Source organism: Danio rerio, chromosome 2 (genome assembly GCF_049306965.1).
Source record: "Danio rerio strain Tuebingen ecotype United States chromosome 2, GRCz12tu, whole genome shotgun sequence".
Taxonomy (NCBI): Eukaryota; Metazoa; Chordata; class Actinopteri; order Cypriniformes; family Danionidae; genus Danio; species Danio rerio.
This window is the reverse complement of record NC_133177.1, coordinates 48,581,779-48,608,675: the sequence shown is the minus strand read 5'-3', so window position 1 is coordinate 48,608,675 and position 26,897 is coordinate 48,581,779. Positions and strand designations below refer to the sequence as shown.

Here is a 26,897-nt window from a genome sequence, read left to right as displayed (position 1 = left end):
ATATTATTACAGTTGAAACTAACAGTCTTGTATTTCAGCACATTCATTCATTCTTTTACTTTTTTCTTTGACTTAGTCCCTTAGTTATAAGGGGTCGCCACAGTGGAATGAACGGCCAACTATTGCAGCATATGTTTTACACAGTGCATGCCCTTTCAGCCGCAACCCTGTACTAGGAAACACCCTTTCATTCACACACATACTCATACACTTCAGCCAATTTTGTTTACCCAATTCACCTATAGTGCATGTCTTAGGACTGTGGGGGAAACCAGAGCACCCGGAGAAAACCCACGCCAACAAGGGGAGAACATGCTAACTCCACACAGAAATGCCAACTGGCCCAGCCAGGACTTAAACCATTGACCTTCTTGCTGTGAGGCGACAGTGCTAACCACTGAACCACCCAGTTGCCTGTATGTCAGAGAAATACATTTTAAAATGTACTGAAATAAAGCAGAATTTTTAGCAGCCATTACTCCATAATTTAGTCTTGCATGATTCTTAAAAATCATTTTAATATGCTGATTTGCTGCTCAAAAACATATTTGTGGCACTGGATCACAAAACCAGTCATAAGTGTTAATTGTTTTGTTTAAATCTTTTTATTATGGTATTATAAAGCAATCCAATAGTTACTGTAACAAAAACATAACAATTTTAAAAGATAAGATAAGATAAACGATAAAGATAAAGATAATAAGTCAGCGCAGATGGCAACAAACAAACCGAACAACCCCTGGTCTCCCACCCCAGCCATTAAACTAAAAAATTACACCATGAAAGTAAGGTCAACACTGCATGATTAATCAGGTTAGGTTACAGAATCAAGATATAAGAGAAGAGGAGACCAAATCTTATCAAAGTTATTCAATGTATTTACTAGCAAGAAGCTATTTTTTTCAGATGGATTACTTTTATAATTTCTTCCAATCAAAGTTAGTGGTTGGGTTTTTTGTCTATTTCCAAAACCTTAAAGTGTTCATTTTTTTAAATAAGATTTTTATTTCACCAGAACGTTGAATGAATAACCCTTCCATTGTTTGTAAGGAAATTATAAGATTTGGTATAGAAGCAAATATTGAAAAAAATGGATTTAAAGTGGTCTACTACTTGCAGTGCTCAGCATATATAAGTACACTCCACTTTGAAAAATAAATATATTTTGATCCAGTTCTCATTGAATATAGGCTATGTATTTTGCTAACAAAACAGATTTATTAAACAGATACATTTATTAAAATAATATTTTGTTCACCAAAAGTATTTAGAAATGGAAAGATAATACAATTAAATTCTAAATATTGAAAAATATTTTTTTGCTTCTCTTGATTTTTCCTCTTTTTAAATTTGTATTTAATATTTTTCTATAACGTATCAATTTGGCTGTACAAGTTTTTAAACCGTTATTGTTAGTATTTTGTTAGATAAGTTCCAGATTTGGCTTTTTTACCAACTAATCTAATGTACTGCATATGCACAAATATAATATTGTATAGCTTCCTATAAAAATATAAATTTAAAAGATAGATTTGTGAGGGGTGTACTTATATATGCTGAGCACTGTAGCAATACTAACAATTCTAATAAAAAATTTAGCTTTGATAAATTTGCATAAGGAAATTTAATAAATGTCTTTTTGAAACATGATCTTTACCTAATATTATAATGATTTTTGGCATAAAAGAAAAATCACCCTTTTGACCCAAACTATGTATTGTTGGCCATTGACAAAAATATGCCGGGGATTTGTGAAACATAAGACTGGTTAAAGACATTTTATTATTATCAAGGTAAAAACAGATATGCTAAAACTGTTTATGGAAACCATTGCAATTGTTTTAGATTTCTTTTATGGAAAAGTTTCTTTTGAAGGAATTTTTTTTTTTAAACAAGACAAAAACAAACTTTTTTCTGTCAATTTTATCAGCTATTGCATCCTTGCTGAATAAGACATTCAATCATACATTTTTCTGTAACTTGGTCCCTTAATAATCAGAGGTCGCCAAAGCAGAATAACCTGCCAACTATTGTCCCATATTTTTACAAAGTGGATGCTCTTTCACCTGCAACCCAGTTCTGGGAAACACCCGTACACTCACATTCTCATACACACAAACGCACTCATACACTACGGACAAATAAGTTTATCCAATTAACCTATATCGTGTGTCTTTGGACTATGGGGGAAACCGGAACACCCGAAGGAAACCCATGCCAACAAGGGGGGAACTTGCAAACTCCACACAGAAATACCAACTCACCCAACTCACCTTCTTGCTCGAGGCAACAGTGCTAACCACTGAGCCACCGTGTGGCCCTGAATAAGTTATTACATTTTTTTATAATTCTTGATGACACAAGACTTATTATAAAGCAATCTTCAAAACATCCTTCGAGAAATCAGCCATAATCTCTTTTTTTTTATAATTTTAAAAATATTTTCTAACCCCTATGCATTCCTGTAACTAAATATTCAGTGTCTCATGGGGTTGCACTGAAACACTAAACACACAAACATTACCTTGCTAAACTTTTTTTTTTTCACTTTATTGCCTCCCATTTGAACAAATAAGTTTAAAAATAAGTCTTACGGACTCCAAACCTAATAAAAAGTAGTTTATCTAATGAAAAAAGTGAATCAAATATAATCTGACATGTCACGGTGACTCTGATGTTACTCACATGTTGTGGCTCATCTTCAGCAGACATGGCATTGTTCACACACAAAGCTTCCAGAAACTTCTGCTTTAAAACAATGTAACGGAACCTGGAAAATGCATACATATATGTGAAGTTAAACCAAGAGTGTCCGATGTTATTGGAAAAAACATATATTTTTGGTTGGCATTCCTTTTAGATTTTATAAATTAACTGAACACTGAATAAAAACTCTAAAGTGCAGATATTGGGGTTTCTTTTTTTCACAAGCAAATCCAAGTAAACTTAGTAAACTTTTATATACGAGTTGCATTCGATTAAAAGATTTTGAGCTGATCTCTCACCTCTTCCTATCAAATTTATCCAGACACTCGAGAGGCTGAATAAACTGCAACACTTCATCCCACTGTCCATCCAGAATGAGCTGCCTGCAGAGGGGATGAATGATTGAAAAGTAGGAAAAAGAGATCTTTAGTGTTTAAACCTGAAACGGGTGCAGCTAGATAATAGGACTATATATAATATATTATATACCAGTGCTAAGAGAATACCACCTTCCACAGATTATGATTTAGATTCATTTAAAGAAACATTTTCCATGAAAACAACATTTCATGGTCTGAATTACACGAACAGAAAAATAGACTCTAATAGTGTCTGCTTCAATAAATAGACTCAAATATTACATCTGAGAGAGTCAAATCTGCAATGACCTACATGTAAATATGATTCCACTTTCTGAATTGGATTTATCAGTTTATTCGAAACTTTTTTGCGCTTTGATGTAAACCCACTTCTGTTTATAGGATTCCCACTTTGAGCCAAATATCAACATCCCTGACTTTCACTGATTAAAAAGATGAATTTTCATAACATCTAATGGATGTAAAAACATGCCGCTGGTGTACAGTACTTATATATTAATAACATATTAAAATATTTAAAAATATTAATAAAACATAATATTAAAATACATAAAAGATTTTTTGCATGACTTTAATAGGTACACTGCAAAATGTTTTTCTTACTTACATTTTTTGTCTTGTTTATAATAGTCTGCCAGTGGGGTAAGCAAAATAATAGTCAGCCAGTGGGGTAAGCAAAATAATCTTATGTCAAAATAAAGAACAAAAGAAAATGCATCTAGAAAATGTTTCTTGATTTCATTTTTTTAGATATTTTGACAAAATACAAGACAACAAACTCAATTTTTTTTTTTTAAATTGCTGTGTCATTCATTCATTCATTCATTTTCTTGTCGGCTTAGTCACTTTATTAATCCGGGGTCGCCACAGCAGAATGAACCGCCAACTTATCCAGCAAGTTTTTACGCAGCGGATGCCCTTCCAGCCACAACCCATCTCTGGGAAAATTTGCTGTGTAACTATGAGAAAAATAATAATTTTTAATAATAATTAAAAATCAGAAGTACTCATTGTGCGGCTGTGAAGTGCTTCCCATGTTTGATAGACCGATAGTAGTTTTACAAACTTTATATTTTGCTTTTCAGTCATCTATTTTTTATACATCCAAGTGGTCATTTTGAAGCCAAAGCTCTTAAAATTAATATTATTCTGACATGTTTGGCTTAATTTGGTACAGTCTGGTGATGCCATTTGACTCTAGATGCTGCAAATTGATGAGTGTGAAAGGAATTTAATGGAGCTGAAAATAACCTAACCATAACAATAAGTGTGAAGCACCAGGGCTGAAGTCAAAAAAAGTGACAAAAAAAATTGTCACTGTCTTTAAATGTCTGGAATGATCCTTTAAAATTCCATGACCTTTCAGAAATTCCACGAGCCATGGGAAACCTGTGTTTCTAAATGCCCAGTTTCAAAAATGAAACCCAAACTCTCATGCATGCACAGATTCAGTGAGTAATGAAGGAATGTTCAGAAAAAACACAAGTGAGATCTGAGCAGGGTGGTATTCGTCAGTTTAAAACTGAATTCAAACTAGGGCTGCACAATATTGGAAAAATCGGACATTGTGATGTTTTGTTTTTCTGCGATATATATTGCAATTTACTTTTTTATACTTTATATTTTATAATGTAAGGTTCAGTTCTCTCTCTTAGCAAACCATTTTGACTTTTGCTCCAATAAACTCCTAGTTTGCTCCTTATTAATAGTTATTAAGGTAGTTTAGGTATTGGGAATAGAGATGTAGAATAACATCATGTGCTTTACAAGTATTAATGAGCAGACAATCTCTCAATAACATGCATGCTAATAAGCAACTAGTTAATAGTGAGAATTGGTCCCTAAAGTGTTACGGAATTATTTGACCGATTGATTGGGATGACTCTGTAGGGAAGTGAATCAATAAACAAACTACAAGCATAGATAAATGCAACAAAACAAAAATGAAAAATGAAATTAACAGTACATGCATTAAGGTTTTGTCCATGTAAATGTAAAAATTACACTGCAAAGTCAACTCAACATTGCATATCTTTGCAATGTGACTATTGTACACACACACATTGTGATATTGATGCTGAAACGATGTATTGTGCAGTCTTAATTCAAACTATTCATGATTTCACTTGAAAAGTATTTGGACAAACCTGAGGAAGAGCATGTCGTCTGAGTAGAGGCCGTTGATGACACCGCTCTCCTTCTCCAATGCTAGCATGCTAATGTGCAGCTTGCGCGAGTTTAGAAAGTCCAACATCACCTTGATGATCTCCACCTCCTTCACGTTTATGATCTCCTCAGCCGTCATGGTGGCAAGCTTTCACACACACACAAATGTTAATAAATAAAATATATCATCTAGTAAATTAATAAGTCTAGTAAATGTCTACTCCCTAAACCTAAAAACAACACTAGGCTATAAATTAAAGGATTTTAGGGTCCTTCTTTAAACTTTCCAACTAACCACCCCTGATTGTGGTCCTGGTTAAAATCAATTAATAGATCTTACCAACTTATATTTAAACAATGTGCCACTTTACTTTAAACGTAAAGAAGGTGAGAAGCAAAAACTAAATTTTATTTCATATCAACCACTGAGAAAGGTAAAAAAAAAAATTGTATTAAAGTCTTAATATTAAAGATTAATATTAAGTCTTAATATTAAAAGTAAATATTAAAAGTAAACCATTATTTATAAATATTAACAACTGTTTGTATCAAATGGTGATACATGGTGAAATAAACTATACCACTGCACCAAATAAAAAGATTTTTTAGTAAATGCTAGTTAAAAAAATAAATAAATATGAAAAATACATTTGCATAAATGAAACAAATCCCTAAAACAATCATTATTCAAAAGTTACTGGGTTTCCATACAACTTTTTGACATTTTTTTTTAGCAAATTACTTCTGAGCAATGACAAATAAATGCAAAATAATTGCTAAAAAAAAATGGGGTTTACATGATCATGCTTGTCAATTTAGAGGCAGATCTAAACGTGCACATACAAATGATTCTTGAAAAAAAGGAGAGGGATTATTAAAGTATATTAAATATAAAAATTGGAGAAAGTCCTGGATATATTTCAAAAGAGAAGTCTCTTATAACATTTTAAAGAACAATTATATGGTGTTGCCATTCATTATTTCAGTATAAACTCTGATGCCACAGTAAAACATTCACCGTTTCGCCTGCAGACTGCAAGTGGCAAAACCCTTCTAATTAAAATACCAAACCAATGTTATGAGACAGAGTTGACACACCAGAAAAATGCAAATGTAAACACACACACATGGGAGGTGACGGGACACTCTAGCAAAACAAAACAGCCTGTTCCTCTGCATTCAGGAATATATACTTCATCATTGAGCAAATACTTTCATACCTATTTACAATCCTTTCAAATAATTATAAAGAAAACATTGCTTTCAATATTCACATTACTGTTGAAATCCATAGGGACTGCAATCCTATAAATGTGAAAATTATTCATTAAAGGTGCAGTAGGTGATTGTCTTCAGAAACATTTATTTATTTATTTTTTTGTCCGGGTGAGTCTCTCCACAGTCTAATAGTAATGATTAAAGTAAATGATCTAAGTGTATTTATATGTGTTTTTATATGTGTTTTTATATTCTGGGTAAGGCATAAAACTAAAAATTGTTCAGCCATGTGTCGAGTTGACAATTCCCATAATTCTGATAAGTAGCACAAACTGTCTGTCAGCAAATGTAGACTTGCACATCTGCGCACCCGTTCACGCAGATCCACTGTTAACTAGTGCATGCGTGCTTCGTTCACGTGCACACGAGAGAAAGAGCAGTAAAACCAAATGCTGAATAAAAACTTTTAAAAATCCTAAATCAATATTGCCAATTTTTGCACGCTGGCGGAAGGAGTGGCTAAAGTATTTCTTTTAGACAGGTAATTTTCTGTTTTAAAGCTATTTTAGTCACGCAAAGCTTATGTAGATTTTGTTGTTTCGAATGAGTTATATGAACAAGAGTGTTGTTCAGCCACTATTTTCAGTTTTGTAAGGGACCTTTTACAGCATCGATAATGTAGATTTTTATTTAGTTTATCAACAAATCATAAGTAAATAGCGCTATTCCGCCTAGCCTGCTTTACTGAGCTGAAGTTAGTTTGATATTCACATCACATTGGTTCATTTTTGAACAATGACAACCGATGACGTGCTCACTATAATGTTTACCATAATACTCTCAATATTTGGTCTGAAATAACACGCAAGTATAGCTTAGTAATAAGTTTACTTCCAGCAGCCAGCCGACCAAGCACAAAGCACGTGAGAAAGCGAGACCAGCGATCCTTGCATGCATGAAATTTTGCACATTATGAAAAGTTTTGCTTGCTACACAACTTAAATTGTGCTAGATATAATGCAGTTTTTTTGGTCAGAATTGTAGTATTATAAAGTACTCTAAAGTTTTTTTAACTGACTAATGATATGATCTAGTGATGGGTTGTGTACTGTCATCTTTAATGTGCGCGTTTAAGATTTTAGGGGTTAGGCTTTGAACTGTAGGTGAGGGACTGTTTCAAAGATAATCTGCTAACGGATGGCATATTGGCAGATTACCTATTGCACCTTTAATATTAGGTTTTACAACAATAACATTTATCCAATTATAATCTAATATGAGATGGGCAATAAAGAGCGAAATAAGCTTGCAGAAATACAAAAAAAAAATTTCCATATCAGCTTCAAATATACAAATATAATTTGATATAGAAAGCAAATTAAGTGCAAGTTGAGCGTTTTCTTCAATATTTGTGGAAAAAAGTGTTTAAAAAGTGTCAATATAGGAGTGAAATAAAGTTCCTTGCTATTTAGCACAATTGATCATTTATGCACAGATTAAGCAACATACCTTTTCTGGCCTGTAGACTCCTTATAATACAAATAATCATACTAACTGTTATTAAATTCAAAATAATAAAAACTTAGAATATAGGCAAAATATAGAGCTTTGTATTGACAATTGGTATTAAGTGGATGCACTCTGATCGTCAAATAGAGTCTTTTAACAAGTCATCAAATGATTCTTAATCTAAATATTATAAAACACATTATAAAACAAAATGTAATTATTATTTTTATTATTATTACTATTTATTATATTTACATTTTTTTATTATTCAAGTAGCCAAAATCTGACTGTAAAAGATAAATTAAATAACTATAACTCAATAAGATGCTCAGTTGTCGCAGTTATATCTTTAAGACATCATATTATAAAACATGAATTTTGGTATTATAATTATAATTATTACGTTTACTTTTTTTTTATTATTCAAGTGGCCAAATTGTTTTCTGAGTAAAGTTGAATGTGCTGGCTAGTTTGTTATTTGCCTAATAAATGACAATAGACTACTTGACTTTAATAGGCAGTTTTTCATTTAAAATTTGAACAGATTCCTTTTTTCCTGATGATAAAAGATGTGATTAGGCATGGGTCAGTATAAGATTCTGACGGTATGATAACCTTAGATAAAAATATCACGGTTTCACGGTATTGCAATCGATCACTGCTCTAAAATATATATTATTTAAAAGTCTGGGTAAAAAACAAAATCTTTTTCCACCTTTAAAAACAATATATTCTATTTTTTTTTTTAAGATTTATAATGTTTTGAAGCAGTAAACATATCAGACTAAATAATTCAAATCAATCATTGACTTCTGCTGTCTTCATTGGTTTTAAAAACACTGATTTCTTTACAATTTAAAACAGCATCTTTGGATATTTTTCTGCTGGAGATACTGTTGTCCTAAAAACAAATGTAAATAAAATATCTTACACATACCTTTGGAACGGTATTACAGAAAATTTTGGCGGTTTTAAAACCTTGACTTTTCTAAACCGCGATATACCTTGAAAACGGTTATCGTCCCATGTCTAGATTGATTAGATTTGTTCATTAAATTTGTATTTTAAAAATAATATGTATAAATACTTTTTAAAAATATCTTTTTTCAATTTCTTTATTCTAAATCTTTAGGAAATGTTTTGGGTACATCAAAAATAGTCTGTGCTAATTAGCCTAGTGGTTAGTGTGTCAACAATGGACCAAGATGCTTACGGCAAGCAGAGTTCAAATCCCGGCTCAAGTACCTTTGCCGACCCTCTTCCTATCTCTGCCCCCCATACTCTCCTGGCTGTAAATCTCCACTGTGTTTTATCACAATAAAGGTGAAAAATCCCTAAAATAATTATTAAAAAGTGTGATTATGATGACCACCCGACAAGCTAATCCAGAAAAAAATAGCTCTCACTAGAATGTAGTATTAAAAACCCATAGTAAAATAGAAAATGAGGCAAATTACTGCAAAAAGGTCCAGTTTTGGGATAAAAAACACCCCTTCACCAGGCCGGCTACAGACCTGTTTGAAATCTACATTACAAAGATGACATGTCAATAATCGCACGCTTTGGGTTTAAAACCTCCTTTTAAAGTATTAAAAGCTAATTTACTGAACCACTACGCGACACCACCCCCAAACAACATGCACTGCTATGGGGAAACGCAGATTTGCTTTCTCATGCTTTTCCACCGCTGGTCTCGCATCATGAGCTTCTTACGACGCGTTTATCAGGCAGCCAACACTGATTATGTCGTAAATACGCCACAACACATCCTTTCAGGACTCCAACGAAAGCGGACATCCACCCATATTACATCCAGCGCAGACATATTCAGAGGCAGCGGGGGGAGAGAGTGTGTCATCCAGGCGGAGTAGCAGCAGCCTCCCCGGCCTCGCCTAACCTCAAAACAACAGCGATAACCGCGGCGGACAGCGATTTAAATCTCACCTGATAATCACTACATAAACGCGAAGTGCAGGAATCCTCTGTGTGTCCGCCGAGGGTGTGTCGACACGCGCTGTCTGCGGGGTTTATTCCTCCGTGTTTCGGGGCGAGAGGCTCTTGTTGTCTCTGCCGCTTGCTGGTTGTCAAGCACACAAGCTTCCTCTGCGCGCTCCACCAATCCGCATGCACGCACACGAACCCCGCAAAACCCGCCCGGCCCACACTACCACTTACGTATGAGGCTTAATGTGAATTTGATATCAGGATCATGCATTAAAGCTAATAATAATATTTGAGACACCTCATCATGATCAAGAGCCTCGGGATTGATCTCAAAAGGGTAACCATTGACTTGCATTATACAAATAACCAAGGACCATGGAGTCCATAGACTCAGCTACAAATCTTCTTTAGTGTCTAACTGAAGAATCAAAGTCACCTACATCTTCAATAGACTAGGGTAAGTAAATAATTCATTCATTCATTCATTCATGTTCTTTTTGGCTTAGTCCCTTTATTCATCAGGGGTTGCCACAGCAGAATGAACCGGCAACTTATCCAGCATATATTTAACGCAGCGGATGCCCTTCCAGTTGCAACCCATCACTGGGAAACATCCATACACACTCATTCATTCTCATACACTACGGAAAATTTTAGCTTACCCAATTTGCGCATGTCTTTGGGCTTGTGGGGGAAACGGAGCACAGGAGGAAACTCATGCCTTAATAGGAAGAACATGCAAACTCCACACAGAAATGCCAATTTACCCAGCCAAGGCTCAAACCAGCAACCTTCTTGCTGTACGGCGATCGTGCTATCCACTGCACCACCATGACGCCCTGAGTAAATTATGTATGAAGTTAAATTAATGTCTGAACAGTCTCTTTATTACAATCTCTCCTGTCTTTAAAAACAATGAATGGAGGTGCAATATGCTGAACTTGTATTGTTGGTCAGGGGCGGATTTAACCAACAAAGGTAAGTGGCTGCTTAGGGCCCCAGGAAATCTGAGCGCCCCCAAATTAATTCCTAGAAGTATAAATTATACGTATAAATTACATATAACACAATTTTCTATCATATTTTGTATTACTAGGGTAAAAAAAAAGTTTAATTTTTATTACTTCTGCGCAAATGTGTCCCCCACCCTCAATCATGGAGCAGTCCAGCAGTCAAACTAGGTAAAGATTTAGTTTTAAAAACGCAATAAAAAATTACAAATATTTAATTAAATTGTAATTGAAACTATTAAAAAATTGTTTATATATTATTTTAGTTGTGAAATGATGAAACAAATAATATAAAAGGTTTTACAAGATGCTTTACATCTTGTTACTATTTTGCATTAAGATGAAATATAGAAAAGGAGAATGAGTGATATGAATAAATTAATTAATAATATATTAAAGTACAAACTTTTGAGCACCATGATTGGAATTTCTTAATAGGGCACCCAAAAAACTAAATCCGCCCCTGATGTTGGTAACCACATGGTGTACATGTTATTGTGAGGAAAACATTTTACTGTAAGCATTCTACCCAACAAACACATTTACGTTGTAGCGATGTCCGCACAACGTTGTATTTTTTTAAAGGCAACGTTGCCGCTTACGTGCTCGCTACATTGTCACAACGTAGAAATGTAAGACGTGAGAAGGCTGTAGCAACGTTGTCGTGCGACATTCAGCAACCGCGAGGCGGCGTTCTTACTACTTGTATTAATATTTTTTGTGGCAGTTTATCAATACTGCCTAGAATACAGGATAAGCAGCAATTCTTTTCCAGTATTGCTTAATATAAAATATTATTCATTTATTTTTCGCATTTAATTTAATAACTGCATGTGTAAACTTTAAAGTGTAAAAATGCCACAAAAATTAATAATCAAACTTTTTATTATATATTTCACAACATTTAATACATACAGTACACATACAGTATCTAATTATAAGCAAACAGTATAAAATAAAGTTTAGATTTTATATATATATATATATATATATATATATATATATATATATATATATATATAAATTAAACTAAATGGTAAACAAACAAGAAAAGTAAACAAGAAATCATTAAAATGTAAATAAATATATAAATTAAAATTCAAACACTGGGCAGTGAAGCTCTGGACTGGAGAATACAGCAGACCGGGGAGCGCAGCTGAAGACCAGTCGTAGTTGTTGGTATGGAGAAAGCAGTCAGAGGAAGAAACAAATTCAACTGATAATCCAGCTTCAGAGATCCACAGCAGACACAAGTCAAAATAGGCAGTGAACAAGAGAGGACAGATCAGAGCTTGACACAACAGCACTACACAGGAAATGACTATAACTAGCAAGTTATTGAAGTTTAAGACATTTATTGTAATTTCATTACATATAAAATATCCAGAGTAATTATGAAGCCTACTTTATTTTAATGTTACATTAAATTAATGTTACATGTAAAATTACATACGATTAAATAAATTTAGAGATACAGGGAAAACAGGTTTGAGTTAACAGAAGTCAGAGTTAGTCTCCCAATACTTACTTAAATTATGAGAAGAGAAAGAACAGGCCCTGTAGTTGTGGCGTTGCTCGCTGTAAATGGAATGTTAAACTTAGTGTCATTTCAATAACAGCTGTACAAAATAATAAAGTAATTTTTCATAAGCATGATCTATTTTCCACATTATGGACATGCTGTTTTAGGTAACATAACTACATTTAATAGTAAATAAAATAGTATACTTCTTACCTCATCCAATTCTTCTTTCCATAGATCAGGAATTACAGCAACACTGATCTGAGCTGAATTCAACAGCTGAAAACATTTTGAAAGACAAGTTACATGAGTAATTTGAAAACAACAGTGAGTGATTAAACAATAGAGTTTTATGCAACTTACGCATAATTAAAATCCAGAAATTATCAATAGAAGATTACCTCCATGTAAAAATAGCCTGTTGAGCAAAGAAAAGAGTGGGTTTTAAATAAAACATCAAAAGACCAATCAAAATAGAAATTTAGACTATAGCAGACCTTTTAATTACTATCTATATTAATTAGGCATATGAACATTAATTTATATACTTTAACTTATAGGGATAGCTCACCCAAAACTGACAATTCTGCCATTTTAGCCTCATCCTTTATTTGTTGCAAACTTATATAGCTTTTTTCTGCTAAACAATAAAGAAGATATATTAAATAAAGCTGGAAACTGTAACTATTTAATTCCATAGTGTTTTCCTACTATGAAAGCAAATGCTTACAGTCTTTAAGTGTTCAACAGAATAAAGAAACTTAAAGGTTTGGAATCACTTACTATTTACAGGGCAAATAATTCGTGAGTACATATCATTTTTGAGTGAACTGTTCCTTTAACGGGACGCAATCTGCACAGAGGTGTTTTGTTTTTAAAAGTTATTTTGTGTGTTTTGTAAAAAGTGGGTCGGCTCGTGTGATAAAGTATCATACTGACTGATCACGATGGATATGGAGAAAACTGAACTTCAAAAACATTATTGTCCATTTGACTAAAGACAAGGCGTAGGTAAATAATCAGGAAATGTTTTATCGACAGATTTAACATAATGATTTTAATGTTGTTGCCGTCCGTGAACAGATTGCCGAAATGTTACTCGCTCGTAATAATTACGGCTTTTGTGTGTGTGTAATGTTGGAACAGATTGTTGTCGAAATCGTAGGTTTGTTTGAATATTCACGATTTACGTATCTTATTTAGCAAGAAGAAATAAAGCAATACTCACGTCTCCTCGGTCTTTGATGAATGAGACGACGGCTTGTTGAAATTTAAACTGATTCAGCTGTGACCAGTAAATGTTGTACAGTGGTCGTCCACGCCACCTAAGCACAACCTAAAGCATGCGACCCTCATGATGTTTAAATGGCAACCTTATGACATCGTTGTGACAACGTTTAGCAACAACGTAGAATCCTCAACCTTTTTACAATGTTGGTACAACGTTGTAGGAAGGTCGCTACGTTGAGGCAACGTTGTGTGTTTGTTGGGTAACTGCAAGAAGGTCGCTGGTTCCAGCCCCGGCTGGGTCAGTTGGCATTTCTTTGTGGAGTTTGCATGTTCTCCCTGTGTTTGCATGTGTGTCCTCCAGGTGCTCCGGTTTCCCCCACAAGTCCAGACATGTGCAATAGGTGAATTGGGTAAGCTAAATTGTCCATAGTGTATGATGGGTTGCCGCTGGAAGGGCAACTGCTGCGTAAAACATAAATGCTGGATAAGTTACGGTTCATTCCGCTGTAGCGACCCCAGGTTAATAAAGGGACTAAGCCGAAAAGAAAATGAATGAATGAAGGAATCAGTTTGAGGTGATTGGAGCTTAAATGTACAGAGATGCAGCCCTTCAGAATTGAGTTTGAGAACATTACTTCAAAGTAATCGAGAAATCAGGCTATTATGTACAGTAGGTGGCAGTGATGCTCCCATCAGTGAAGGGACGTCAATCGAGAAGAAGACTTCAGGCGTTATATCACTACTTTTTTGAACCCGGAACAACAGGAGTTTTCTGTCGTTTTGGCTCGGCTGGATGAGGTTGTAAGAGTCGTTCAAGTTTTCATTCTAAGTCTATTTATGTTCTGGTGAACGCTTAGGTTAATGTAAGTGCACCAAAGAAGACAACGGGCCCAGTGAAGCTTCAACGCAATACGTCGTTCTCTGTCCAGACTTTTGAAACTCGTCGGATACATTAGATTGAAACAGTATAATTAGTAAGGGCAAAGTTCATTATGTACATGCTTTAAATTACATTTTAAGGCATTATTGCTTTTGAGGAAATTCAAACGCCAAGTATATCTGTAACAGGATTATTTCGGGTATATTGATTTCACTATATTTTCCTCCTGTTTACTTACTGTTCATATAAAATTGTTTTGTGTTCACAATATAAATGTACAAAAAGAGCCCCCCCCTGGCTTAACGAGGTGGTATAGTCCAAGCAGCCCTACCTGTTGCACTATTGCTTGAGCGGTCTTTTCCACCTTTAACGTAGACTAACCATGTTCCGTACACTTTTCGCTATTCAGCGCACTCAAACGACCACTCCTCCGTCATTGAAAGCCAGATAAGCATGCTTGTGTGTTCATTCTCTGGGGGAATACCTATTGCACAATCCAAATCTTGATTGATGTCTTTTGGACCAGTATTTTTTGAGAAAAGATGGGATAAGTACCGCCTTCGCATGTGTACGGAAGATGATAGGTATTAACGGTGTTCCGTACACGACTAAAATAGTGTTCCGTACAGGGCGCATAACTTTAATTTACTGGCAAAAATGGGCATTGTTTGAAGTCTTATTAAAATCTTATGTCAGAATATACTATTATTGTGTTTAACTTGAAGTTAATGATATATTAAATAACTCTTTTATGAAAGTTTTAAATGAAATAGCTTCAAAATCATTTACTTTTTATATCATGTTTATTTTATTACAGCATGACAATTTAAAATATTAACACATTAAATTCATGCACATTGAAGCTAACTTGACTGACCTTTTATGAATATAAACATCATTACTGCAAAAGGAGGATCCAAACAGCGTTTGCAGCCTGTCTCTCAGGCGGAGAATTGCGACATGCGTTATTTACCCACAATTGATGTTTAAACATCCCCATTTCAAAGCATTTATCCAACAAAAGATAATTTATTTAACAATTTGTGATAACATAATATTCACTTCATAAAGACTGTAATACCGTGTGATGCATAAATTAAATGCAAAAGCATATTGTCGGGCTTTAAATGTCTCCCCTCCCAGGCGACACTCGCACTTTAAGCTTGCCCACTTTCTGTTTTCAAGCGCATTAGGTGGACGTAGCAAACTTACTGATTTTACTCGGAAACATATAGTAGGAATGTCTCTGTTGTGGTTGGGGCTGAAAGAGTGAGAATTAAAGATTACACAGATATATAGCTTGCCTACGACCCATAAGTATTTATTCAGAGATTAACGTTAAAAGGTCATCTGTACGGAACATCGTTGTGTACGGAATATGGTTAGTCTACGTTACCTTGAACTAAGAAGGTATCTAACGTTACCTGTTCCAAATTGAATTTGGCTCTGGCCATAATTAACACACACACACATATGCATATTTAAGTTTGAATTTAATCATTTGTTATATTTACTGATGTAAAAACAGTTTGTTATATTGTAGAATGTTATTTTTGTTGACTGTACATTTAATGTAATGAGCTGAAGCTGCCGATCTCATAATAACATTCTCTGTGCAGACTCAAAATGTTGTCCTCTCGTCATTCACTACACAACGCAGAGCAAAAGAGAGTACGGTTACATATCCATGTATTGCAATTAGTAACCTTGTTATTGCAGGCAAAAGCCGTTTTTTTCCCTTGCATCTATCAATTTTGAGATTTTGAGCTTTAATTTAAATACCGATTTAATTTGCAATATATGCCATGAACTATAAATTGAATTGCATTAAGAAATTCAGCCCCCCCAATCACCTTTTTGGTTTGCTTGCTTTGAGAGCTCTAAAATGTAATTTAGTCAATTTAACAAGGTCTCTGGTTCAAAACAGGAGTTTATGGCATCCTGTTATTTTTACACAGAGACTGAAGTCCAAATACTCATATATTTATTTTGTTTTGTACTTTCCTTGTCAGATGGATTAACATACAACGAAAAACAAAACGGAGATGGACAGAGCTTAGTGTGTTTTCATACAACATAAAAGGTAAGATAAACAGAACACTATTATGTATATTTTTATGTATATATATTTTTATATGCTATTTTTAATGTTTCTGCTTAACATCTATGCTGTATAACTATGCAGTTATAAAGGATGCACACCACAATTAACTTTATTAATGTTCAAACTTTTAAGGAACACTCCACCTCAACACCTAGGGCCCTATCATACACCCGGCGCAATAAGGCACAAGATGTTTTTGCCCTGATGGGTTGCTATTTTCAGACCAACACAATCTTAATATTCCTGTTTTCCACCACGTTGTTTCAATAGCAAATCCATTTGTGCCACTTTGTGGACCCATAGGTATTTCGGTCCAGAAAAGAGATTGAGGTAAATTTGGTTTTACATTTGCACATTCAGGCATTTTCCTTCAGAGTTTAAGTTCAGTAAAGTTTAGCTCAGTTCTGTGTGGTTTAATAATCGATACTGAGAGTCCAAACACTGAAGAGCAAATCCATTGATTTTAAAACTATAAATATTAAAAATATTTAAACCATAAGTATTAAACCACTGCCTCCATGCTTTCATCTCGGGGGATTTTTTTAGTTTATTCATGACAATTTGGTTTTGTATAATGTTATTATTATTAGTAGTAGTATTTATTATATTCAAATTTATATTTGTTTTAATAAAAACAAGCTTAGATTTGTCCACCTGTCAGGTTTTGGACATATGGGCATAGCATGAGTATTTGGAAATAACTCAGTTGTTTAAGCACACTTCATTATTATTCATTTAATCGTTTGCTGGAAATTAGAACTGAATTTAGAAATAGTTTTAAAAACAAATCTTTGCGCTTAACAAACAAAATTAAAAATGTAGGCTAATGGATGTCTGTGCGTATAACCTCGTTTTCTTATCCACGAAAGAGAGAAAGTGAAAGTAAAGGCCAAATGGAGAAGGCTCATTCTTTATCCTCGCACTGCAGATGGTCTGTTTTGTCTCTAATGACGCATTTAATTTTGCGACTTACAAAGTCCGCCATGTAAATAGCAAATGCGTCATGGCGCGATGCAACTGACTCTTAAAGGGAATGGGAGATGAGTCTCTGATTGTTATATTATCAAAACAAAACTCATTAAGAGAATAAGCACAACCCTGTTAGACCATGCACGTTGGCGAAGGGCCTGTTTTTCCATTCTTAAAATAACAAAAGTGGATTTTGACATGACTTTAATGCTTTAGACTTTGCACCTAGATTGTTAAAATAGAGCCCTTAAAGTTAAATGGACACTTTTAGGATTTATTTAGCAGCAAAATTCTAAATGTAATATAATAATAAGCAAATCATTATTTTTTAGGGCTTGACATGAACTTTTTTTGATCACCAGCCACTGTGGCTAGTAGTTATCCAAAATCACTAGCCACTTTCACTAGCCACAAATTTATTGTTATATATGTTTTATATGCATAAATTTGACTTTGGCATCCTAAAATTACTTGATTTAAATTATGTGTTGTGTCCACATGTCTCCTCATTTGTTTCACTTTTCTGTGTGTTGTGACCTTGCTCAATAAGGATGAGCAAATGTGTTCGGATTTCATAGTGTCACATTGCAATTAGTCTTATTTCACATTACTTTTTAGGGCTCAACACTAAGGATTTACCAATTTTCTCTCAGCCCCACCAAACTAATTATTTCCTTGCCACAAAATTTAAATATTGTGTAAAAACAAGCAAAATATAGCAATATACTGTACATACACTTTTTATATTCTACAAAAATGTTCTTTAAAAAAACCATTGACATTTAAAAAAAAAAAATTATTATCATGTATCTAAAATTATGCACAGTAGTCTGTCCTGGCTAAAGGTCCCAGATCACCAGTTAACTATACATAAATGGAGAGTTAATCTCCTATTAAAACAATGTTATTGTAAAGGATGATAATTAAACCATATTAATAAAAATAACTGAAAGCAGGTGAAAAACACTCCATGTGCGATAATGAAAGGATGACCACGCGCACACAGTTAACGTTATGCCCATTAATAATCTTTGACAAACAGTCACAAACTAAAATTTAGAATTTTTTAGTGACGAGCGAGCGCTGGCAATTTAGAAATTATTTTTAACCAGCCAAAGTGGCTAGTGGGAGTCGCTGTCTAGCCACAGCTGAAATCTACCTGCATTTGGCGGGTTGGTGGGTGTTAATGTTACGCCCTGATTATTTTGTCTGGCATTACACAAGAAATTGGACGTGTTTAAACAAAAAAAGTATTAGATTTATTTTTATTTATATCCATTACTTGTATATATTATATATTTGATTTATTTTGAGATTTATTTTAAATAATTTGTTTTACAATTAATAAAGGAATTTTTTTTATTATTTTGCTGCAGCAATAGACATATTGAATCTGAATTTTAAAAATCTAGATCAAATCATCTGCATTGCATTGTTATGTTTACATTGATTAATTCATATTATATTGACAATCAGTCATGCTTTGGAACATCTATGTGTAATCATTTGAACCTCAAAGCATATTTTTAGGTTGCTTTCACACCGGTAGATCGATTGTTTTGTTCTAAAACAGGAATTAAAATTGTTGCAATGTTTTTTTTGTGGTGCAGTTAGTTTTGACACTGCAAAGTTTCTAAACGGACTGACCCCACTCTGTTAAAAGCTCTGGCTGATTTCTATTTCTGCGACCACTTTGCAGCCACATCTGATCTGGTCAAGTAGGACGATGGACTCATTTTTGAGCCTTACATTGCACTACATTGATGATGATTGGAAGCTGTGCCAGAGATGACTTTAGACAACATATAAAACTTTTCAGTGAACTATGAGGACAAAAAATTAAATAAATAAATAAATAAAATAATCATTCAATAATCATAATCAAGTTAAAATATTCAATTAATCGATTTTAGGCCAAAGCGCCCAGCCACCAGCCCTGATACTTCATTATTTTAATTTATGATGATGAGAAGACATTATAAGCGAAAAGGTGCGCTTTAATTTTGAATATTGACAACCAAAAACAGTCACTAAATATAAATCAGAGGTAAGACTCTTATACATAGCCTCATTTCAGTTGTCAAGGGTTGTAAAAATCTATAGCTAATCAGTTTTGTAACATTTAAATTAGTTATTTAAAAATTAGAATAAGACATTAAAAATGTTGTTTTCATTATTAATTATGAGCTTAAAAATGTTGGCTAGTATTATGCATTATATGCTTTATAGATAGAATTAACAGATGAATCGACACTGCAGTCAGATCATGAAGCAGAAGAATTTTGATCTTTCTTTCGAGATGTCAGTGCAGAAAAGAACAGAACAATAGGTCTAATATTATAATATCTTGTATTAGTGCAGAAATGAACAAAACAATAGGCCTGACATACAGCTGTATATATTTGTATACACATAGTTCGTTAGTTTGCTGGATCGCATTGCTTTCTCACTACAGTCGATTCGCTCCAGAGTTTGTTTTAACCGAGCCGAGACTACCTCATTCAGGCTCACACTGATTGTTTTGCCACAGATCGGAGCATGATTGGGGTGTTCAAATATGCCAAACAAATCAAGCTAAGGGGGCAAATGCACCAGGTTCCAAAGCAAATGTCTAGGTGTGAAAGCACCCTTTATGTTCAATACATAAAGTAATGTCTTGTCTTTCTAGAAGACTTGCCCAAATAATATGATTTGGTCTGTGCTGTTGACTCCTGTGTATTGTGCTAAAGTCATAATTTTTTTACAATTATTTTTATTTCTTATAGTATGGCTACAGTGAATCAACAGACAGAACTCCCTCTTCGAGTAGAGGACTGGACGAGAGATCAAGTTCGTTACTGGCTGACTGAGGTGATTAAAGTGGATAAAAAATATGCAGACAAGCTGTATGAAGAAGAGGTATCTGGAGAAGAACTGGTTTGTTACCAACCTAAACATTTACAGGAACTTGGTATAAAGCATGGGCCAGCTGTTAGGATTATCGCACGGTTGGATACACTAAAGAGGGAAAAACCAAAATCATATTCTTCTGACCATTTCCTCACAGAGGACAAGCTAGACACAACAGAGGAGAACAAAGACAGCACTTCAACAAACCAAACACTATTATCAAAAAATGTTGAAAAGAGAAAATCGGGTAAAACTGAAAAAAATAGTATATCCAATTCCATGGAAAATATAACAAATTTTGGAAAAGGAATTGAACCAACAGAGTCAAATGTCCCTAAAACAACAGCAATTCCTTCTGAAAGTGAAAGTCACATAAAGATGGATAGATCCTTAAAACACTCATGTTGTCTTTATCCATTTGATCAGAGCTCTGCTTCTCATCGATACATTCAAAACTACACTTTACCACCAGAGACGGGACCAGGTAATCTGATTGATCCAGTTCATGAGTATAAGTTTATGGGCAGAACAGATGATATAACCGTGATGAAGAAGAAGTTCAATAAGGAGGTTTTTCGCTTTGCTGCTGGCTGCATGAACAGCCGCACTAACGGAACCATCCACTTTGGTGTAGCTGACTCTAAAGATTCACAATATGTTCATGGAGAGATTATCGGGGTCAGTGTTGACAAGAAAGATGCTATCATTGATCACTTTCATCAGGGCATTAAACAATACTTTGAAGAACATCCAGATGAAGCAAAGGCGTGCATCAGACAACCACGCTTTGTAGAAGTTCTCTGTCCTGACAGTACTCTTTCTGGCAAATATATCATAGAGGTGGATGTTGTACCATCCCACAGCATAGTTGATGGAAAGCTGTTTTATATCCAGACTCTGGATGAAGAAAATCAATGGAAAAAGAGCAAAGCAAAATCACTTTTCATCAGAGATGGAGCTGCAACTCGGGATATCTGTAAAATTGGTAATCCGAGAGACCTGCAAACTGAATTAGCTCGACTAAATACAAAAGTGAAAGTTCTGGACAAAAAAAGAAAGGATGCTGAAAAGAGACCCGAAAGCGAAGAAAAATCAAATCAAGGGGAAATTCTCAAAGATTTGTTGACATGTGGAGGAAACAGACTGAATCATTATAAATATTTCATCATTGTAACAAACAAAAGTCACCCTGAACAGCTGCAGCATCTTCAGTTCATGACAACCTTAAAATTGTTCTGTGTGCTGGACTTTGATCCAGATTCTGTAGTAAATGGATCCTGCCACAACTACAGAGATGTTCGAGTTGCAAACCTTCACACACCAAGCCAGTTTAATGGGGACCCAGGAGCAATTTTCGATGATTACAATTTGTACAAACAAACAAGTTGGGTATTCTGTAACGGCAGAAAAGACCTCAATACAGAATCTGACCGACCACTCAAACCAAGTGAATGGTTATTGCATAAAGCAGGTGAAGTACAAAACATGATTTCGTTTTTCTGCAACTCAAACAATCTTCTAAGAGGACAATTCTTTGTCATATTTCTCCTCCTCTCCACGGTTGAGGCCATGAATGACCCAATGTTTGACACTTTTATGTCATTTTATAAAAACCTTGGTGGTACTGAAAACATAGCAACCATTTGCACTTCAGTAGATTCCTTTAATAAATGGAGAGATTATATTCAGTCCAGATGTGAACATGACATCAGTCAGCGGAGTATATATGATCTGGAGCTCAGTGAAATCAATGGGACGATACTGAAACTGGGACAGAACAAGCAAAACGCACAGAGACTTCTTCCATCTACAGGGAGCAGTTCAGTGCCTCTGCTAATAAAAGATGAAGACCTCATGACATCCCTTGATGTCCTCTGTGAGAATGAATGTGAAAATGAATATGACGAGAGCTCTGCAGAATTTGAAGAGTTCAAAATTAAAACCGAGTCTGAGTTCTACAGGGGAGGCAAAGTCAAATGGTGGAACTTTTACTTCTCAGACCATCCTGCAGCAAAAAAGTTCATAAAGAGAGACAAACACTCAAAACTAGAGAACAATATTAAATCTTTGACCAAATATACCAAAAGTACTTGTGCTATGATTAATCTGTTTCATCACCCTGGGTGCGGCGGCACCACCATGGCCATGCATGTGATGTGGGATCTCAGAGAAAAATTCAGATGCGCAGTGTTAAAAGACAACACCGTTTCAAAGGACGAAGTGGCCAAACATGTTGCTCATCTGATGAATTGTGGAAAAAGTGAGCAATCCTTAAAAACACCAGTCCTGCTACTAGTGGAAGATTCAGAAGAAACAGAAAACACAGTTGAACTTCAGCACTCTTTGAGAAAATTTACAAGAGAAACAGAAGCATTTGTCATCATCTTAAACTGCATACGCACAAAAACGCCAAAAGACAAACACAAGAAAAGTGTTGCTCAGAGCGAGTTTATTACTGCAGAACTGTCTGACAAGGAAAAATGTGCTTTCGAAACGAAGCTTAAAGAACTTCAAGAAATAAAGTCTTTCACAACTGAGAACTTCTACAGTTTCATGATCATGAAAACAAATTTCGACCGCATGTATGTTGAAAATGTTGCAACTAACATACTAAAAGATTTCAAAGTTGAAAACAAACAAGGCCGCCTGTTCTGCATGCTGGCTTTGCTAAATTCGTATGTGGATGAACCAGCCTTCTCAAGATCTATATGTGAAGATTTTTTGGGCATTAAAATTGCGCGTTGGGGAAGAGAATCAGTGCTGGAGAAAATGGAGCCCTACTCCTGTTTGCTGATTGAATTTGAGGCAGAGGAATATGGAGGATTCAAAGCAATTCGCTTTGTTCATCAATATCTTGCAACAGAATGTCTGAAACAACTAGAGGAGACCCATAACTGCTCCAGGGCTGACACTGTGCTTGACATGTTGCATTGCGATGTCTTTTTTAAAACATTTGCAATTAAGGATGTTCTTGTTCAGTCAATGAAAAGCATGTTGATCACTCGTCAACGCAAGACAGAAGGTGATGAGAAAGACTCTCTGTTTTCACCTCTGATAGAAGACATAAACTCAGGAGAAGATGGGCTGAATAAAATACAAGACATTTTTATTGCAGCTTCAAAAAGGTTTGATAAAGACTTCGCAATTCCCCAAGCTCTAGCAAGACACTTCTACCTGAAAGAGAAGAACTTTGCTAAAGCTAAAGAGTGGGCAAATAGTGCAAAAGCCATCAAAGAAAATTCCTACACTTTAGATACAGTTGGACAAGTTGCAAAAAATGAATTAAAGCACAAACTTGAATGTAAAAAGCAGGAGAAGAAACCATGCACAGCTGAAGACTTGAGGGATTATCTTGAGTTAGCAAGCACAGCTACTAAAGCTTTCAGAAGAGCTCAGAGCTTGGCAAAGACAGATGATGTTCTTGAAAATGAACAAAAACTTCACAGAAAGTTGAGCCCATATAATATATCTGGCTACATGGGTGAGATTGACACAGCCATGATTGTTTTTGACATCATCAAAAAACTCCCATTGTTTGAGAAAAATGATCCAATGAAAGACCATTACATCCAGAGCTTCCTCAAAGGAATATTGGCCTGTTCAAAAATCCCAATTTCTAAAAGCGAAGCCAATGATACATTTATTGTTGTTCTTCAGGAATACGAATCTTTCCTTACATCTTTAAAATCACAGACAAAAGAGGCATTTGATTTTCTTGAAATTTACTATACTTACATGAAAGAAAAAGGAACTAATGACACGAAAGATGCAAAGACTCGCCAGAGGATCTCAGAACACTATCAGCAGTACATCGCATTATTTTGTGCCTCTGCAGAGGACAAACAAAAAGAGCAAAAGCAGAAACCAATGTTGAGTTTGAATATGGAGATTGAAAACTGCAGAATATTTCTGGAGGAAAGCAGAGCAGATACGTTTCCAGGTCTTCTCCAGTTTTTGGAGCCCAAAAAAGTGTCTGTAGAAAAGATTGTTGAAAAATACTCATTTATAAATGACAATTCTGCCATCAAAACTACAAAGGATAAAATGAATTATCTGCTTGCACATATTATACTGAATTTGACCTTACCAAAATCAAAGTTAGCAAAATCCCCAGGATACCTCGAGGAGCTTTTACAAGATATTCTGCAAGAGGTCGGTACACAGCACCAAAACCCAGAGCCATTCTATCTTGCCATACTCTTGCTCTGGCCAGGAAGAAACGTCAACAGCTCTGGCATTAAAATATATGTTGATAAAATCAGAAGCTCAGCCAGAAAGAAGCTCTCTTATTTGTACAGAACAAGGTCAACCATTGCACACTTCTTCCTGGGAAAATCTGATGGATTACAAAGGTTGGTGACAAAAGTTTCTCTTGACAGATCCGAAACTGTCAGTAATGTGAAAAATCGAAACATACTCTGGCAAACAGGAGAAATCTTTAAGGAAACCACAATATGTAGCAGGCTTCTCAGAGTGACCGGTACTATTGAGCAAGGCGAGGTCTTCACAGAGTATGGAAATCTAAAGATCTCATTGCGTCCTGCATTTCTTGGTGATATGAGAAGCGGCTACAGCACTGAGAAAGTGTCCTTCTACATAGGCTTTGCCATGGATGGACCACTTGCTTATGACATTCAATATGAAGATGACCGATAGATCATGTTGTATGACAATCTAAATAAAGATGCTCTACTATTTATGTGCCTTGAGTTAAATTTAATTAAATTAATGTTTATTTATATAGTGCTTTTCACAATGTATTTGTGTCAAAGCAGCTTAACATAGTTCTTGTAAAGTCCAGATTATAGAGTGGAAGTTCAGTATGGTTAAAATTTCACTGCTGAAAGTTAAAAAACTGTAGAGCAAACCCACCGAAGCGCAGCTTCACAAGTCCCGATCCAAGAAAGCCAGTGGTGACAGTGGCTAGGAAAAAAAAAATTCTTTGGAAAAAACAAAGTCTTTCCTTCTTGCCTCTCGCACTTCATCAAACCTGGACAGATATTACATGAAGCCTGGGACACACCAAGTTTATGCTAAAAAACTAGTACAGACAAAAACCAATCAACCAACCGAAAAGCTGCACATGAACCCCAAAGGGACGACAGACGACTAAAACAAAAGCTTGCATTCTGCACCCTTTGCGTCTTTCACTGCTGAATAACCAAATCAAATTAAAAGCAGATCAAAGTCTTCTTTCACCGATTCTACATGCTGAATCAGGCCAATTTGCTCCACCGTTAACCCTATGAGAGTTGATGTTTGAAACACCAAAGAAACTAGCTTGACAGTCACTCACTGATGACCTGACGCTGCCCAATGGCTGACTGCCGGCTATGTGTTTCCTGGCCTTAACATAGGAGCTTCTGCACGACCACGATTCAGCCATGTTAAGTGTGCAACAGTCATTTAAAATAAATAAATTGCCAATGCTAACTATTTTGCTAAATCTGGTGGGCTTGATGTCTTGTGTAACAAATCAAGTGACATTTTAGTATTGGTACAGCTTAATTGGAACCTCAACCGAGGTGGTATTGAAAAAAGTATGAGTTATTAGGAATCCCCCTCAACCCCAAAAAGGGGTGTTACTCCATTATCTTTATCATGGAATAGCATATGGTCTTATACAATGTATGTGGATCACATTTCCTTGTTTTGGATTTTTTTTTGTTATTATTTGGATGGCTCTGCTAATTAGACTGTTAATTTTCAGATTCATTTCACATGTCAAACTGAGTATTTTAGAATGAAAATGATCTGCATCCACACTGGCGTTTCACCTAGCATTTCTGAACAATTCTCCGTCCACACTACACTGCTAAAAACGCACATCACGTGACCATCCACACACACACTCTGCCATGGGCTGCAAAGTTTATGTGCGTCTGAGCTCTAGGCAGCCAGCGGGTGCTATGTGGGCACCTCCCCAGGTGAAAGCAGCGCAGGTCGGATAGTTAATCAAGAATCTTCCGCTGGATTTCATCTCACTATAGTTGTTAATCGTGATATTTCATCTTGTTTCTATCAAACGACTCTTTGGTCTTTTGAATCTGTTACATGTTCTTAGGTAACATGTTTTGGCTGAGCGCAAAGATAAGTTGATATATTAATTCTTGTAACCGCGTACACTGATTGTGCACATTTGACTGATTGCTTGCCTTTATTTCCTATATTGTATAAACTTATTTTATGTTATCCTTTTATTAGGCATGAGCCAGTATAAGATTACATGCCTAACTTTTATAATGGCCATTATTAATTATTAAAACTGATATTCAGCAAAAGATATTCATTCATATTTTTCAATGAAAATGAAAGGAGGCAGTCATGTTATAGGCTCCATTTTGGTTATAAATACTGTATGCATACAGTG

General features: G+C 35.0%; 2 protein-coding genes and 1 long non-coding RNA gene across 20 annotated transcripts in view; 1 reads left to right on the top strand and 2 right to left on the bottom strand.

The window, feature by feature from the left end:
* Window positions 1–10,131, bottom strand: part of wdr47a (WD repeat domain 47a) — a 53,800-nt gene extending 43,669 nt beyond the window's left edge. For 11 of the 12 annotated variants that reach the window (XR_012394034.1, XR_012394050.1, XR_012394041.1 and 8 more), the window contains exons 1-4: window positions 9,924–10,131; window positions 5,234–5,400; window positions 3,006–3,089; window positions 2,686–2,770 (exon numbers count right to left, since the gene is read on the bottom strand). Coding sequence is in view for 1 of the 12 variants with exons in the window: in XM_001922584.9 (XP_001922619.3) it covers window positions 2,686–2,770; window positions 3,006–3,089; window positions 5,234–5,391 (327 nt within the window). In the remaining 11 variants the exon portion in view is untranslated. The remainder of the gene's footprint in view (window positions 1–2,685; window positions 2,771–3,005; window positions 3,090–5,233; window positions 5,401–9,923) is intronic. The other variant, XM_001922584.9, reaches the window with a different exon arrangement.
* LOC110438586 (sterile alpha motif domain-containing protein 9-like) lies at window positions 9,617–25,224 on the top strand. Of its 7 annotated transcripts, none has more exons than XM_073929838.1 (3): window positions 9,617–10,380; window positions 16,578–16,648; window positions 20,404–25,224. In XM_073929838.1, exon 3 carries the CDS (start codon window positions 20,405–20,407, stop codon window positions 25,181–25,183), a length of 4,779 nt encoding a protein of 1,592 aa, XP_073785939.1. In that variant the 5' UTR covers window positions 9,617–10,380; window positions 16,578–16,648; window position 20,404; the 3' UTR covers window positions 25,184–25,224. The 7 variants fall into 7 exon arrangements, with proteins under 7 accessions (XP_073785939.1, XP_073785950.1, XP_073785917.1 ...); XM_073929849.1 differs by lacking the exon at window positions 9,617–10,380 and adding an exon at window positions 13,326–13,466; XM_073929816.1 differs by lacking the exon at window positions 9,617–10,380 and adding an exon at window positions 14,446–14,483.
* On the bottom strand, window positions 12,041–13,818 carry LOC137490036 (uncharacterized). Its single transcript, XR_011009392.2, has 5 exons — window positions 13,684–13,818; window positions 12,819–12,873; window positions 12,669–12,734; window positions 12,462–12,511; window positions 12,041–12,161 (listed from the first exon to the last, which is right to left on the bottom strand). It is a non-coding gene; the product is annotated as an uncharacterized lncRNA (long non-coding RNA).
* Window positions 25,225–26,897: the final 1,673 nt, after the last annotated feature.

Excerpts from the sequence above, each read along its gene's own strand:
- LOC110438586 (XM_073929838.1), top strand. The coding sequence starts at position 20,405 with ATGGCTACAGTGAATCAACAGACAGAACTCCCTCTTCGAGTAGAGGAC.